Source organism: Anser cygnoides, chromosome 13 (genome assembly GCF_040182565.1).
Source record: "Anser cygnoides isolate HZ-2024a breed goose chromosome 13, Taihu_goose_T2T_genome, whole genome shotgun sequence".
Classification (NCBI taxonomy): domain Eukaryota; kingdom Metazoa; phylum Chordata; class Aves; order Anseriformes; family Anatidae; genus Anser; species Anser cygnoides.
The window spans coordinates 19,785,750-19,802,447 of NC_089885.1; the positions used below are offsets into that span (position 1 = coordinate 19,785,750).

Here is a 16,698-nt window from a genome sequence, read left to right on the forward strand (position 1 = left end):
TTAATTATGCATTTTTGAATGTATTTATTAGTCCCAGTTCTGATCTGACTTACAGATGTTTAACAGTGATAAGAGTCTACTGCAGTCTCTGGAATTACTCATGATTTATAATGACAAAACTCGGATCAGAATTAGGTCCTTGTCACTACTCTATAATATCCTTTCATCAGACTTCTTCACATTCAACAGATGAAAGAGGCTGTGGTTTCCACATTTTCAAACCTTACCACCGAGTCCATTAGCTTATTTTTTAATATTTTCAGAAACAATGATTTTCATACAAAATTTTATCCACATACGGTATAATTGCCACAGGAGGCCAAAGGAGTTGGACTCTCTAGTCCACCAACATGACATGTTTGGTTCACACTTGTGCTGACTATAAATGATGCATTTTAATATGTGCTAATTAATTTAATTGTACTAGTCTATAATCTCATTTTCTGTATCCTTATTGCCATGATTATTAAAGTATGCTCAACACCAGAGTTAAAAAAAAAAAAAAAAATCTGTTCAAGAATGATTCAAAGTCATGTTTTTGAAAAGAATGATGGAGTTTTAAACTATTGCTTGTTCTAGAGCTGATCCAGAAGGAGCAAGTCTCCAGGGACGGTTTACTCCCTAAGGCATGAATGCATGATTAAGCTAAATGTATTCCATAAATGCCTTGATGACATTAAACTAAATTTTTTAAAGAACAGATGGAGAAAGTTAATAAATATTTCATTCTATAATATAAAACTCACTTCTATATTCACAACTTCAGGGATCCTCAGCTTCACAGATATCAATAAGTCTGATGGATTTCTTGCTGCATTCTCATACTTCTGCCCTGGTGTCTCTTATGGGATCATCATTTCTGCATGCTTGGATTGTTTTATGGGATCAGTGAAAGGCAAGTGACTGTAAATCTTGACCTCTTCTGCTCCTGGATTATATACTTTTATTCTTTGTGACCATAAGTGTTCATCTCTACACTGAATAGATAATTAAATGACAAAAATTATTCAAAGTGAATTTATAGTGAGAAATTATCACTTGAAGAACTGATGGGGCACAGGCATAATCCAAAGAGATATAATGAAAAAAAAAAAAAGTTTAAATTTGCCAAATAAAACACTGCAATACCCGTGTGTTTGTAAATGTCATGAAACAGCTACTCACTGGGGGGAAAACAAATAAATAAATAAAATATAGCATGATTTTTACCTGTACATAGCAATTTTATTCAAACAACATTTCTATTAATGGAAATCAGTGTGAATTTTACTTAAGAACTGTAGACCAAGCCTGTTATTCATATGAAAGAACTGAGCTTTACATGTGGGAATTACAATTTCTCACTCTATGTATGCCATGAATCTTGTAAAAGAGTAATTAGAACTTGCTCCATAAAGGAAAGAAATGCCAGACACGAATAATATTTTAGGAAGAGCATTAACAAACATTTTATACTGCCAACAATCTTCACTGCTTTCTAGAAGAGATTTACATTACATTATTAATTAACTATATTGAGTCAACAGTATGACATTAAGCTTGGGAAATGTATGTTTAGCACAAACTATGACATCCATGAGAAAAGCATATATTTCCAGTAAGTTTTATTTACAATTTATGCAGACGAGTTCAGCAAGCAAGGGCCCAACAAACTACTTCAAAGCAGCAAGATCCAGCCTGAAAAACACAGCACGATCAAATCTTTGACATTCCTTGGGTGTCTCTACAAACCTCCACATACACAGAATAAATGACTTCACCTCCCTTACCTAGATAGTTTTGTATAGAATTAGCATGCATTACTCTTAGTGTGACTACTGTAACCTGTCAGACAACATACGCTTGAGCAATTGCAAGAATTTAAAAATATATATATCGTATATAATGCATCTTTTTGGAGCTGACTTTTGTTCTATGCTGGCTGACAGGTTCTACCATAACAAACAAAAATCATAGTATTATTGTTCCCATTCCCTTTCCCCCAACGCCATCTTTCAGTTTTTGGATTGTGAATCCCCACAACCCTATGTCCAGGAAAATATTAAATGCACAGTAGCATGGTGCTGTAAAGAAAGACTAATTAATACATCTTCGGATGCCACAGAAATTGCTTTAGTCACTTACTGCAAGTTAGGTTAGGCCCAGTTACATTTGTATCTTCAGAATCAGGGCTTTTAACAAAAAAACTTTCTCATGTTTCCTGACATTCCATTAAAACTGTTGTCCTTTGATGTCAATTAGAGCCAGCTTAAAAAAAAAATCGTCCTTAATTGCTTTTTCAGAAATAGACATTAGAGCGTACACCCTCACAGTCAGATTCGATTACCTCTTACAAGAAACAAGGATGCTGGGAACACTGTAAACCCCCAGCTCTGCTGAATACGGATGGGTCGTGGTAGCTGCCTAGCACAGCGAAGGCTGTTCCTCTGACCTAAAAGTGCTGCACAGTCCATGGATACGTCTAAATTTCTCCAGAGCGTAATAGTGGTTTAGGACTGAGAGCATCTGCATGCTCAGTGCTCCATCCCTGCCTCCACGCACCAGTGACTTTAATCATGCACCTACGCCGACAATTATAGCTACAAAAATGACCGAGTCCTCAAAAACTTGTGTACATTTCGTTACAAGGAGCATCACCGATTTTCTCTGAGGCTTGCCCAGCACTGCCCATTTTCTTACTCCAGGGACTTCATAATGTCTCTGCCGACCAGAAAGAAGAGGAGGCCGGAGAGCAGCACCAGGGGCACCCCTGCGGCAGCGAACATGAAGGACCAGCCGTAGTACACGTGCACGGGCGCTTCCTCCAGGCACTTTTCACTCCTCTCCAGGAGGATGTACTTCTGAAAATCAGCCACAAACTCCTTCCACATCACGAAGAGGAAAATGAGCAGGAGAAATAAGCCTCCTGGAAAGGGAGACAAAGTTATTCTCAGATTACAACCAGCGTATGAGATACAGAAAAGCAAGGAAGGGCTGCAACAGGTTCCCATCTAGTCTTGCAGGCCCTTTGCATTAAAGGTCGGTGTTGCAGAATGCCATTCCTTGTTGGGTTTTCCCTTTAGAGAGGAAAAATCTGCCTTCCAACTTCAGATCCCTTTTCCACAAGAAACACAAAGCCACGGGGACTGGTCCTGCTGGCTCTGAACGCCCTGCACTATCCCCCAGCGTGGGGGCAAACAGAGCCCCATGGACACCTAGGTGGCTGGCCCGGCTTGCAGGAGTCCCCCTTCACGTCCAAGTGGCCATGATACATCAACCTCAGCTGGACTACTAAATAACAGTATCAAACAGCTCATATCATGAGGCTGTATAAACTTTTATGGCCCAACTGGCACGTGAGACCTTCTTAGCCCTCCTTAGAGCCAGGGGGTGAAGGACTGAGGACACGCTCCAGGCTGAGCTGTGACTTCAAAGTCAGCATCTCCCTTGGAGCTCATGAGGGGCCCCCCCAGGTCTTGTGAGGTGCCTGTGACCCAAACAGCAGCTGTCCGTCAGGCTGAGCAGCTCGTATTTCCACACTCATCCACACAGAAGGCCTCACAAGGGCAGCCTGCACAGGAGGAGTGCGGCCACATCTGAAGAGGAGTGCAGGCACCTCCCAGACCCGTGAGGGGTGGATTCTTGTGTTAGGTGACCCTATAGGAACCTCCCTCCCCATATCTCAGAGCGGTGGGTCTCTGCACGAAACAGATAACAAAACCTAGCATGGTCCCAGTATTATTTACTGCATCACGTTAAAGAATACATATAGTGCATGTAAAAGTCAGCATACATTAACGCTAAATAGTGGCAGTGTGATGACAGATCTGAAGCTGCTTCAGTAATATCTGGTCTTGCCACTTCACAGCTAGAAGCTTACTACCTTTAAATGGTTCCACATACATACACACACACGTGCGTACAGGTATGAAAGACATACATCACAGATTATGGTATTTTCGTAGCAGAAGTGAAGTGAAGGGTTCAGAATCAATGTAGGTGACAAGCCACCACAGTTCTGCTGATGCATTCTGGCTTGTGCTGGATCTCATTTCTCCCCTTGCAAATTTGAACCAAAGGTAGCTTGTGGTATATTTAATTATGCTTCCTGGCAGCTTATGCACTGCAAAATCCAGCTTCCATGCTAGGCACAGGCTGCGGGTATGGCTTGACATTGAGCTATCTGCTTAGCAATGGGGCTTACCGAGCCCTCGCTCGGAGGACACACACCAGCGCTGAGCTGTGTTCCTGCTCACGAGGGATATAAGCACATTTGCTGCTTTAAAGCCCTGCTTCACCTCTTGTAGCCTAGAATGAGACTTATGTGAAGGGTCCAAAATGTTTCTCAAGCCTCACTAGGTGTTATATAGAAGTTGAAGCTACCCGTCCCAAACTGGCATGTTTATTAAATTGTCTTCTGCACCCTGGGACTGGGAATTGAACCTTAATAGTGAAAAATGTGTGTAACTGTATGAACACACTTCACAGCACCACGCTGTGCTGCCTCAGACCGTTCTCCCTTCCACAGGCAAGTCCGCGTGGTTGCTGGAAAGGCAGGCTAGGAGTTAAACAGCAGCTGCTGTAACATTTGCATGTTCATTGAGATTGTGATACCACTTGAAATTACGTGCACAAATAAATATTTTACACTTAGTATGATAGTTGTATGCTTAAAATACCAATTATTCTTCTATAAGAAAATGATTGAATGTTTAAATAGTCACATGTTCTTTACAAAATACAATATATTGATAAGAAGGCAATTAAGTCTTTATTACTGATGTAATTTAAAATTAAATTAATTAGATAGCAACTGAACCTTGAAAAGTGCTCTTTTAAAGATCAATTTATATTTCATTAGCTTATAATACCTACCATAAGAGACACAAATATAAAAGTAGTACCGGAGGGACAGAGGACATGGGTACAGTGGTGTTTTTTTTCCAGAGTTTTTCTATTTTTCTTTAAATAAAAAGGGGTGGTTTTTTTTGTTTGTTTGATTTGTTTTGTTTTGTTTTTGTGTTGAATTGTCCCAGGACAATTCAGATTGCCTGAGGCTCATTTACTGGGGAAAGCAGACCAAAACCTACCTGCCCCTGTGCTGCTCCTGGGGAGCCCGGGAGGAGCAGTGTGTGTAGCAATAAACAGGTGCTGGAGGTGATGGCACGGCCGCAGCCTCCACACCGAAATTAAGAACGCTTTCACACTCCAGTAAAATGACAAGAAAATGCAGAGTAAGCAGCTTCTTCCCTAAAATAATTACATTGGGGTGGCAAGGAGTCCCCGGGACTCATTTACACAGCCTCCATGGCGAGAAAAGGAAATCAAAAGCCACCTCCTTCTGGATGCTCTTTGTTGCAGCCGTAGCAGAAAGACATCTTCGTATCCCACTGGCCCCAAGTGGCTGCATATATACGGAGACAGAATTCTTGTGGCCTTGGTCAGCAAGCTGAAAAAAAAAGCTTTTTTCTGTACTGCTCTGCCAAGAAGTGAACCCAGCATCCCTCTTTGGCACCGTTCATTAGGCAGGAACAGAAAAAATTAACTGTGGAACTCAGTCTCCGAGCTGATGAGGTCAATGGCATCTTCTGGGGAGGGGCTAATTGTGGGAAAATTGAAGTGGGGTGCTAAATCTCCTCCATCCAGGGGCTAACCGCGAGCACACAAATCCCCGGCGCTCCCCCCGCTCCCGGGAGAGCTGCACCTTAATTGTGGGTAAATTGGAGTCTGCCTTCTGCTTTCTCTCCCTTTTTATCCCTGTGACACCTTTATAGCTGTTAATTGTAGGGACAGGTGAGTGAACTCAATCTTTAACTCTTATTCTGCGGATGCTCCTGAACTTTCATGTAATCTGCTAATTACAAGAAAAATGAACTTTGACCGTCAGCGACTCATTCGCCTTTCTCACCGGTCACCTCTTCGGGATGCTCGTAATAAGGGAACGGAGGGGTGACCTTCAGCTGCCTTTCCCCAGCCGTCAGCTTCTGCTGTACATGCAGAGCCTGAGACTTGCCAAAATGATGTGGGAGGAGGAATTTTGGCGTAAAATCCAATGGAGATGTGTGGAGATGCCCCACAGCCACAGCATCCCGCTGGTACAGTGACGGTGCCACGCGGGTGGGGATGCTGGAGAGCCAGCATAGGGAGCACAGTGGCTGGAGGAAGAGTGCACGTTTAACCAGGTGTTTGTGCTGCCCAGTGCAAGGTTAGCTGGTAACGACTCCTCTTTGCGTTGTTTAACATCATGCAGGACGCAGCAGGACAATTCCTCCCTCCAGAAGAGCCTCCTCAGTCCTGGGCAAGCCAACAGCTTGATCTTGTGTCATATTCTTCACTTAAACCTGCTGCTATACCAGTCTGAACATCACACAGCAGCACTGCAGGTTCAGTAGCAGCCCCAGGGCTGGATGAAGTGTTTTCTCGCTTCTAAGCTTGGCTGCTAAAATGCCCAAAGGAAATAGAAATGAAGGAGCACGAGCGAAATCATCTCAGGAATTTCAACACGGCTTCCAGAAGGTGCGATGCAGCGTTCACCCGGCCCGCTCAGTGACACTGTGATGATAGTTAATCGCATTGTCATCCGGCTATCGAAACAAGTGGAAATCAGTCAGCGGACAGTGTCTGCCTTCCCCCTGCAAGCACTGAGGCTGAGTTTGAGAAGGAAAAAAAAAAAAAAGCAGGAAAGCGACATGCTGGCTGTTTGCTCAGACATCTCAGGCGCTCTTGGGAGCAGGCTGGCAGGGATAAAGGCTCGCCGAGGTACCAGTGCAGGTATCTGTGGATGTCAGAGGGACCTGGCTGTATTTCCTGAGTTGTCCAGCGGAGGAACCAAGGGGGATGGCTCCAGTCTTCTGAGTGACCTCTCAGGAACGTCACCACCGAGCTGGCAGACTGTCAGGTTTGTCCTCTGAATACACAGCAAGCAGAAGGCATCTCGGAGAGAAGACCCAAGGAAACCTAACTGGACAACAAAAATCTGCACCTTAATCTGTTGATATCCTTCTGCCTGGAGGGGCACACTAAGACCCTCAAGATGATAGAGAGGTTACCAGAACAGGTTGCAGCACCTTTCACAGAGTCCCCAAAAGGCCGAGGTGGGCAGGGACCTCTGGGCCCAACCCCAGGTCAAGCAGGGACACCTAGAGCAGGTTGCCCAGGACCATGCCCAGGCAGCTTACAGAACCTTTAGAGCCTTTCAGTGTCCCACACCTCATTGCTTTACAATGATTCATGACGGTTTTAAGGCTGCCTGGGCAGAGGGAGGCCGAGGACAGGGCAGGGCTGGGCCACGGGACGTCCCGAGGGGCCAGCACCCCATGGATTTGGTGCTGGTCTTGCTGTCCCAGGGCCAGAGCGTGTTCCCGCTCTGTGCATCACAGATTTCACACCTCCTCGAGGAGAGATCATTTCTGCAGGGGAGGTTAATTAGCACCGACCTGCAGGCCGCGATTAGAAGACAATATGCAATTTCTCCTGCATCATCGCTCACATTCTGCTACCTGAAGGAAAGGCACGGCGAGGGAGTTGATGCTGTGTTAAATCCATCGCTCCTGCCGCTGAGAACAGTTACACAAAATAGCTTTAGAAGGGATGGCGAGAAAATAACCCCTGAGGGAGGCATCCTGTGTCCATCGGGATGTCAGCATCAAGCAGGATGCAGAAGTTTGAGTTCAGGATCCAAAAACACGGCGATCAGCTGAAACTGTAAGCAAACTATGCTGAAAATGTTGAAATAATATTTCATTCCTCTTTTGTTTAGATCGAAAATGTAACAGTAAGACTCCTTCAGCTGAGCTTGTTCCTTTTAATGACAGTTAATAATGGTTGCTATTCAGGCTGAAACTGATACAAACTTCTATTTAAACAGCAGCATCTCTGTCTAACACCAAAAGGTTTAGGTGATGCATAATCAGCTCTTCTAAAAAACACCAGATTCTATGTCCCAGCCTTTTATCCAGAAGTAGTCAAATAAAGAGCAAAAACAATGAAAAAAATGGAATATGGTATTTCAACTTTACTCGACACCCTTCTCTGTGTGATATTATATTTATCTGGCCGTGTCAGAACGTGACCACCCTCCATTTTCCAATGAAAGCTGTGGATTTTGGTGAAGCAGGGTGTTAACTGAGGTAGGCAGTGTCTCCCCTTGGAGAGAATTCAGGTGCTGGGCCCCAGTCTCAAGTCGACAGCACTACGCAGTGGAAGGCGTCGGTACCCAACAGCAGTCTGAGAGCAAGACATCTTGCATTCCCAAATGAAATTCATGTGTGTAAAACCACATAAAATTTACCTTTGGAAAAAAATTAAACCCAACCAAGCATTCATTAAATCATATAAGAGAGAGATAAGCAGATACCCACAGGCTTGCCGGCCTTATTTCAATAACTGAGGACCTGGAGGCAAATGGGAAATTGGACAAAATGCAAAGCGAATTAGCAGAGGCAGGTAGGGCCACGTTGATTTAGTGCCTTCCAGATTTTTTAGACAAATAGATAGATGTCATCTAGCTCCATTTTAACAAGCAGCTCAGCTGCTGTCACATGGTTAATTATTAGTACATCTGGAGAAGATGGAGATTAGGAAACGACCTATAAAATGGGTAGAGAGGTAAATAACAGGAAAAAAAGAGCAAAAGGTAATAATGGGAGGGTATGACAATATTGGGAGGAATTTAGTTGGAGTTCCTCCAGGGTTAGTTTTGGGACCTCTCTTGTTAAATAGTTTCATGAATGTTTTTGGGCCCCAAAAGCTTAGGCGCACACACACACACAAAATGGAGCATAGACCCTAGCTGATGTTTGATTGATGCAGTGCTCGAGGAAGAAGAATGTAGTGCAGGGTCCATAATTAAGCATAATTAATTTCAGAGAAAGGCCTGACTTCATTACAAAGCTCTTCACTTGGCATGACTTACCAGAGCTCCAAGCTTTAACTGCTTGCATTGCAAAAAAGCTCTATTTCCAAGTTTGAGTCATAGTTATAAATCAAGTACTTCTCCTAGTTAAGCTAGTTATTCCCTCTCAAATACAGAAAAAGAAAAAAACCCAAGTGATAATTCAGTGGAATAATTAGTAATGATAGTGGGAATAATGAATAAATGACTCTTTTTAATTCATTTTTCTGCTGTGACACTGCTTTATCTTTTCGGATTTTATTGAAGCAGCCCTCCAGTTTTGAGTCGCGGGGTATGCCTGTCCCTGCGTGGTGGGTTTCCAGTTCTACCAGATGTAGAGCAAAGACAGAAGCCGCTCACAATGTATGAAGGCACACTGACAGGAGCAGAGCGGGGCTAATCAGTGCCCTGGGTTGTTGCAGCTACAGGCTTTACTAAAATAAAAGGCTCTCTGGATTGCACAGAAGGATAAAGAAGAATAAAATATGTTGCCCAATTCCCAGACTCCTTAGGACTAAAGACCTTCTTTCTAACATTTTGCTGAGCACAGACTTTTATTTCTACGTGAGGAAGGGGGAGATCATTTATTCCAAGTCAGTGCTGCTCCCATCCCTCCCCAGCACCACCCCACCCCTGGGTGCCGCCCCAACCCCGTTGCACACCGCGGGCCACGGCCACTGCATTCCTGCCCCGTGTATCCGATTACTGCTGCTTGAGAGCTTACCCGAGGCCAGCAGGAACCCACCGCCGACTTTGTAGGACTTGGCGCTGACGAAGGGCACGCCACACACCAGCAGCAGGCCTCCCACCAGGCCGCCAGCTACAGCCAGCATGATGAACGCTGTCCAGAAGCCTCTGTACACTGTGCAGCCAAAAAGGAGAGAGTCAGAGGAAAAGGGGGAAAAGGTTTGCAAGGAAACCATGTCACAGAGCTTGTGAGAGCACAGGACACGGTCCTTAGATGTACCTGTGGGGATGGAAGGGCTGGGCAAGAAAGGAAAGGAAATAGCAAAATTTGGAGAGATGGAATCCGATTATATCTATACTCCATTTTAAATTACACTTACAGAAGGTGCCGGGACCCTGGTTTAAAGTAAAGTCAATTGTTGCTGACTGCAGAGCAGGACTGCAGTGAAAACAGGAGCTTGTCATTTTCCCACTTTGCGGCCTTGCTTGACTCCCAGCCAGCAAACAGGGCATGAGAGCGACTGCCTTTTGCCTTTTTGTCCCCAGGATTTGGGGATTTTTGCTGTGACTTCACACAACCATGCCAGCCAGAGCCAGTCAAGCTTGCATCCGTCATGTCCCTGTCACTTCGGATGGGACAAGTGAGTGGCCAAGTCTTGGCCAAAGGTGCGGGTCCTCAGGCAGAAACTCTCCAATACCCTCTCCCAGTTCCCCAATTTATCTGGTCCTCTCAGACCACTGCCTCTCTCTGCCTTTTGTTTCTGAGAAGTATGAGTTAGAGAGATTTGAGCTGAGCGTGAGCAAATGGGCAATGCTGAAATGACTCACACTTGAAAGAAAAATGATACAGAGAAGATGCGTTTTGCTCATTTTAAACCATTTTGTCAGGAGAGCCACTTAGGGAGAGATAAGTATCTTGAACTCTCCAAAACCACAGAATTCATTTTAATGTTTAACCTCCCGTCACCCGTTTCTCTCAGGGAGCCTAAGAGGATGCAGATAAGGCAAAATTATCTCTGGAGCAGGTAATAGCTGGAGGACCCTCTTCTTGGACGGCCTCCTGTTTTGTCATAATTTGCATCTGAGTGCAGACTGGATGGAAATAAAATAAATGTGTACGGCAGAAGTGCCTGCTCCCCTCAGATTTCCAGATGCTTTGCAGTGGGGTTGGTGCAGCTCCAGCTGTCCTAAACATGGGTACTGAGACATCCCCATCTCTGTGTCACGATATCCCCATCTCGTGCCGAGGCATCCCCATCTCCGTGCTGACACATCCTCATCTCTATGTCATGATATCCCCATCTCAGCGCCGACACATCCCTGCCTCCCCAGGGGTGACAGCACTGAGGCCAATTCGGCAGCGGGGCCACAGCAGCCTCGGCACTGAGCCCATCCCAGGGCCGTCCCCAAAAGGCATTTCGGGAGGCAGCTGCAGAGGGCTGCCGAGTGCAGGCTGACAGGCAGCGACAGATGGCTCAATGGCCCTTTATTTAGTATGGAAAAATCAGTGTGTTTATCATTGAGATCATTCAGAAGCTGGACGTCATACCACTCTCTCCTAAGCAGAAAAAATAAGCCAGCGATAACCTGCGTGCTTGCCATACACAACCTGCAACGGGCTACTCCTTTCACCACCGCTCGCATCCATTCTACATCACGGCTTGTTCCCCGAGGCAGGGATCCGACACGGCACAGCAAAAGAAACTAGCTGCTCTCCTTCACATGCTCCTACTGACAAATATATTTTTTTTAATTAATTCCTCATAAAAAAATAAAAAAAAAAATAAAAAGGTACTGCTAAAGGCTAAGGAAAAGGTCAAGATGTTTGTTTGTGCAGCATGCCTGCCCCGGATCCCCAGAGGCAACGCAGAGTGATGCACACTATTTAAAGAAATCAATTCATTTCAAAAAAGATCATGGAATTAATTCTAGCTGCTGCCACCAATTTAGCAAATTAAAATTCCTAACAGCAGCTGATTCATTAAAGAACTCTGAAAATACAGAGAAACATAAATAAAAAGGGAACCAGTTGAAAGGAGAGCTCTCCAACTGTGTCGTATTCGGTGTATTAAAAATAAGCCAGCCACTTGCGTGGATCTTTTGACAATTCGGTCTTTAACTGATTTTTCCAGCATTTGTTTATTTTGTCTTGCAATGAATCAACACGGGAGCTCCCCCGGGAAGCCAGGCCCTGGGAACGCTTCGGGGCCACATGAGGCCACTTTGTCGGGAGATGCCCAAAAGTCCTGGCTGTGCTCGGCCGCACAGCTCTGCAGAAGGGGACAGCAGCACAGCACACCCCATCCTTCCCGGCCCCGCTGCTGGGACGAGGGGGGGAACCCACCTGCGGTCGTGTCGTAGGAGGGATGGGGGAAAGGTCCCAGAGTGACGGGCATGGGGAACAGGTAGCCGTGCATGCAGTGCTTGGGGTGCGCTTGGCTGGCTGCAAGAGAACAAGAAAAGGTTTGCTTTGATTTCATGCAAAATCATAGTTATACAGTATGCCATAATTCGGATGGCAATGCCCTGTCCTGGAAAACACACATAACCTGCCCTGAAGGCTGGGGAGTAAGGAAGGATGCAAAACTGTAGTTAGACAGAAGAAAACAGAAGAGTGATGAGAGAGGGGAGATGTAACAGGATCTGAGACTGCCACCCCCATGACATCGTACCTTCATAACATCAGTCTAGGGTGGACATAAATCACAAAAGATGGAGCAACTCAAATTAATGTCACTATTCCTCTTGCTATTTCCCTCCTGGAAGGGGCGAAGGGGTTTGGGTGCTAGAGCAAGCCCCCCTACGAGACCTCCAGTTGGTGAGAGGAAAGCACAATTAGAATGGACGTGCCCCATCAATATTAATACCACTGAGGCTTATCGTGATTAACGGTAATAGAATGAATGTTAAATGAATTAATTAATGGTTGGCCACTTATTTAAATATGTTCCCCAGCTCAAAGGAACACTTTATAATAGGTGGACATTAGTTCATGCTAAATTGACTATGGAATACCTATTGAATTAATTATTACATCCATGAGAGCAGCAAATTAATTTGCCATGATCAATCCTATTATAATAAATACCTAAAGAAGTAATACAAATTTGCCAGTTATCAGGAAGAGTCGTTTTACTTCAGGTAACATTATATTATATAATGTATTTCTGTATAATGTAATTAGATAGCAAACTCCCTCTCGCCAGCTTTTTTTTTTTTTCATATCAAAAAATTTCTGTGAGAAAAATCCCACGTTGTTCTGGGGAACAGTGGCAGTAACTCTTCCTACAAGATTTTACACGAATCGGAGGTCAGGGACTGAGGGACAGCAAAGTCATCTGACACTTTAATCACCGGGGAATAACCTGATTGAGGGAACTGACCTTGAAAAGCAAAACAGGGCTTTAAAAAGCAAAACAGGTGAGATCTAACAGAGGTCTTGTGTGCCCAAGAGCACCAGCCCGCAGGTCAGGGCTCACCCTGGGCCCTGCTGCTGGAGGCCCGGAGCACCCAGGAGGCCACGTGTGTGTGTGGAGGTGGGAATGCTCAGCACCAGGAGGCCAAAGCCCGGATTGCAGAGCACCACTACGGGCCCGACAGGCACCGTCAGCAGGCCTGAGCTGGACACAGACACCAAGGGGCACGGGGAGAGCCGTCCTTGCTGGTGGAGGTCACCACCGCGCAAGACTTCATAGGTGATATTTTAATTGGCACCAAGGGGTTCCTAAGTGACTGCGAACAGCCCTCCGACAGCAAAACCCAAGTCGAAAAAAGAGCCCAGAAAGAGTGACCCAAGTTAGCTCCTGACAGAGAGGTGATGAGAACGAAAAACGAAAGCAAACTCGGAGCGGTGGCGTCGGGGCAGGCTGTGGGTACTCACTGTACCAGAAGGTCCAGATGGTCTCCGGCTGGCCCTCACCGAAGAACCAGCACCGCCAGAAGAAGCCCTCGTGGTGGAAAGTGAGGATCTCCTTCCTGGCCTCGGTCAGCGTTTCAGCCTGTGGGGAACGAAAGCCTGAGCCGATGTGGGGATGATCCCAGCAAAGGTGGAAAGTGTGTGTTTTAGCTTGGATGGTTTGCTTCCGTTGTTTGGTGGGGCTTTGGTTTGCTGTTGTTTGAGTTGGTTTTGGAGGGGTCAGGGAACAGCTGCTGCCCTCGACTTTCTGCCATATCATAGCTACAGAATGAAGGACCTTCTTAGTCCCTCAAAGTGAGTGCCATCACTGTGGCCATTCTGATAGCAAAGCTCCCTCAGATCTTCATAAATCGTCTTCTGCTTTCTCTAATATCTTTAAAGCACTGACTGCCAGAGCTGGAAGGTATGTCAGGGGCAGAGTGTTCTGGGGGTATCCTACTTCTTAGCTAATTCCCCTAGGTAAGTGCTATTGCTGTTGTGGATTACCAGGTAAGCAGTTCTAGGGGTGACCCAATGCAACAGGTCAGATGTCCGTGCACTCTGCAGGATCCACGTGAGGTCTCGCCCAAACCCAGAAGGCAGCCCAGCGCTAACACCCCCACTGAGCCTCTACTCACCATGCCAAGGTTTTCTTCTTCCTGTCCCGCTGCTGAGCCTGGCAGAAGTTATGCTAACCTTACGTGAGACAGGAATTACTCTTTGCCCACACCAGTCTTCTCATGGACCCGGGTAGGGATGCTGACAAATACTGCTTTTTTGGTGAGTCTACCACAATTCACAGCCCAGATTTGCGAGTGCAAGGTTTAGGTCTTTCCAGAAGGGAGGATATTGCAGTGTTGATTCAAAGACTAGTTACCAAAAAACATTCTCCTTTTATTTTCAGGATAAAATACCTGCTATACAGACCTCATAGTTCATCATCTGGCACGCTGCTGACTTGGTGCAGGTTTAACTGCGGCTTGGCAGGTACTCACAGCCATCCTTATCCTTAAGGGACAGTATTTGCCAGTTTGGGAAAGGGCAGGTAAGGTAAAAACACAGCCCATTTACACAATTGGTACCTGAACTAGAAATCATGAAAAGAGTGTCTGAAATAGAAATAAAATAGCTCAGAGGAAAGAACAAGAGCAGCGCCTATCTCTTCCTGGCGCTTCTGCAGTCTCCCAGCCTCAGTGACAGGCAAACTAACACACAGCCAGGAGCGTAACTCACAGGTCTGAGATGGCTGGGCAGTGCACCATGCCATCCCTGGCCTCTCCGCTCTGACAGACAGCAGCACAAACAAAAATCTGAAACAATTAACTTTGCCATTTCCTAAGCATGCAAAACCAGAGCTGCACTCCTTCGGCCCCTTCAGCCGTGGCCCTGCCTTCTTTGCAGGTTTATCAAGCTGCTTTAAAAAGAAAAGACAGCGTCTTCTGCCGGCAGTTTCTTCTATCAATTTTTTTTTTTTTCACTAGAGAATGTCATTTGGAAACATGACTCAAGCGAACAGTGTCCTACATTTGATTACGGGATTCTGAAATGAAAGGAAGTATTTCTTGCTGGCATCATGATGTTTACCCAGCGTGACTCACCACACCAGAAAAAAAATCAAACCTAATTGGATTGAACTTTGAAGTAACAAAAAGGCTGCAAAAAACAAGGACCTTCCTGTCATTTTTTAATTGAAGCCGCGCATTGATCAGCACAAAAATATTTTTGAAGAGTGGATGGCTGAGGGAACTGGGCTGGCTGTTACTTCCTCGAGCAGTCAGACAACAGCAAGTGCGGCTAAAATCACACGTTAAAAAGGATCCGTGAACATGTGATAAGAGCACTTAGCACTAAAACACCTGTCATAAAAATAGGAAGCATTCAAAATTGTCATCTAAAAATTGTGTTTCCTGCTAACAGAAGTCCTATAGAAATCTAAATTTTGCAATAAACAGGCCTCTTCGTGTTAGATGGGCAGGAATCCGTGTCTGCTCTGCGCTGCCCCTGATGCTCGCTGTTGTTTCCTGTCTGTACTGCAGTCCTATCGCTTCAGATGTAAATGATTGCCAAGTTCTACACTTTAAAATATGTACTGGTTTTAAATGAGCAAACTAGGGGTAGAAATCTTTCAATGGCAAATATCAGGGGAAATCTTTTGTCTTTTGAGGCAAATGCTGTCAACAAGTAAAGCTCTTACATTTTCGCCTTTCATTCCCTAACATTCGTATCTGTCAGAATACAGAAGCACCGTTCTAATGTTTCCTAGACAATTTTACTTCAGTCACAATTTTCAAGTTAGCTCAGGCTGACTTTTTACATGAACAGGTCACTTTAAATAAGCATAAATATTATCACATCTAAAACTGCCAGCGCCTGAATTGAAAGTAGCTCTGTCGCCTTTCAACATTTTCAGAGCATATTATTTAAATGAGTCGGTTTTTCTCCTCCCCAGTAAGACACGGTGTCAGGCTTTACCTCGCCGGGCTGGAGCGTGCTGTTTCCATCGGGGACCATCCCGCAGGTCTCTGAAGCCAGCAGCCAGTAATCCGTCCCGAAGGCAACGAGGAAGAGCAGCACGCCAGTGCCGCCCAGGATGCCCGCGGCCAGCCCCGCGATGCCAGCCTTCATGGCAGAGCGGAATTTGGGGGGAAAAAAGGGAAATGCTGGATTTTCCCGTTCCCTGAAAGAAGAGGACGGAGAGACGTGCTATTCTGGGACACAGATACGGATCTTCTGGTGGCCGGTGTGAGTTTCAGGGGCTGGTGGGAAAGGGACTAATAAAAGCAAATGACCTGGCGTAGCCAAACAGCTGTGGCATTAAAGAAACATGACAAATAGCTATTGAGGCAGAGCAGGAAGATTTCCAAATAAACACATGGCTGTTCATTTCAGCACGGTAGGCAGCGTCCAGAGGTCACAAGCACTTGTTATGCAGAAGTACCCAGGAAACTGGAGAGCTTAAGCCCGGCTTGTACATGAACTTAGCAGGGAGGCCACGCGCTGCAGCAGCAGATCTGAGCCCGCAGATTTTTACCATTCCTCTGCTCCCACAGCCCTCACCACGAGGTGTCTTCAGGGGTGTCCCCAGAGCACAGTACTGAAGTGCACTTCTGGAACAGGCTCCTGCCTCTGAACCAAACGCTGATGCTGCCTTCGCACAAAGTAACCCCAGGGGTCCAAGGGAGGGCATTAAAATATCGGTGACCCTCTTGGTGCTCCGGGGAGTGGTGCTATCCTCCCCTGCACA

General features: G+C 45.6%; 1 protein-coding gene across 1 annotated transcript; it reads right to left on the minus strand.

Annotated features, from left to right (window-relative positions):
• Window positions 1–1,587: 1,587 nt before the first annotated feature.
• On the minus strand, window positions 1,588–16,201 carry LOC106042969 (transmembrane protein 182-like). The gene is made up of 5 exons (XM_013192201.3): window positions 15,927–16,201; window positions 13,440–13,557; window positions 11,904–12,002; window positions 9,597–9,734; window positions 1,588–2,905 (listed from the first exon to the last, which is right to left on the minus strand). Exons 1-5 carry the CDS (start codon window positions 16,077–16,079, stop codon window positions 2,676–2,678), a joined length of 738 nt encoding a protein of 245 aa, XP_013047655.1. The 5' UTR covers window positions 16,080–16,201; the 3' UTR covers window positions 1,588–2,675.
• Window positions 16,202–16,698: the final 497 nt, after the last annotated feature.

What these genes read in the sequence shown, in the direction of transcription:
- LOC106042969 (XM_013192201.3), bottom strand. Translation starts at nt 16,079, where the DNA reads ATGAAGGCTGGCATCGCGGGGCTGGCCGCGGGCATCCTGGGCGGCACT. An exon ending in GCACGCTCCAGCCCGGCGAG is followed by an intron (nt 13,558 to 15,926) that starts GTAAAGCCTGAC and finishes CGTTCCCCACAG; the next exon opens with GCTGAAACGCTGACCGAGGC. An exon ending in CTCCTACGACACGACCGCAG is followed by an intron (nt 9,735 to 11,903) that starts GTGGGTTCCCCC and finishes TTGGCTGCACAG; the next exon opens with TGTACAGAGGCTTCTGGACA.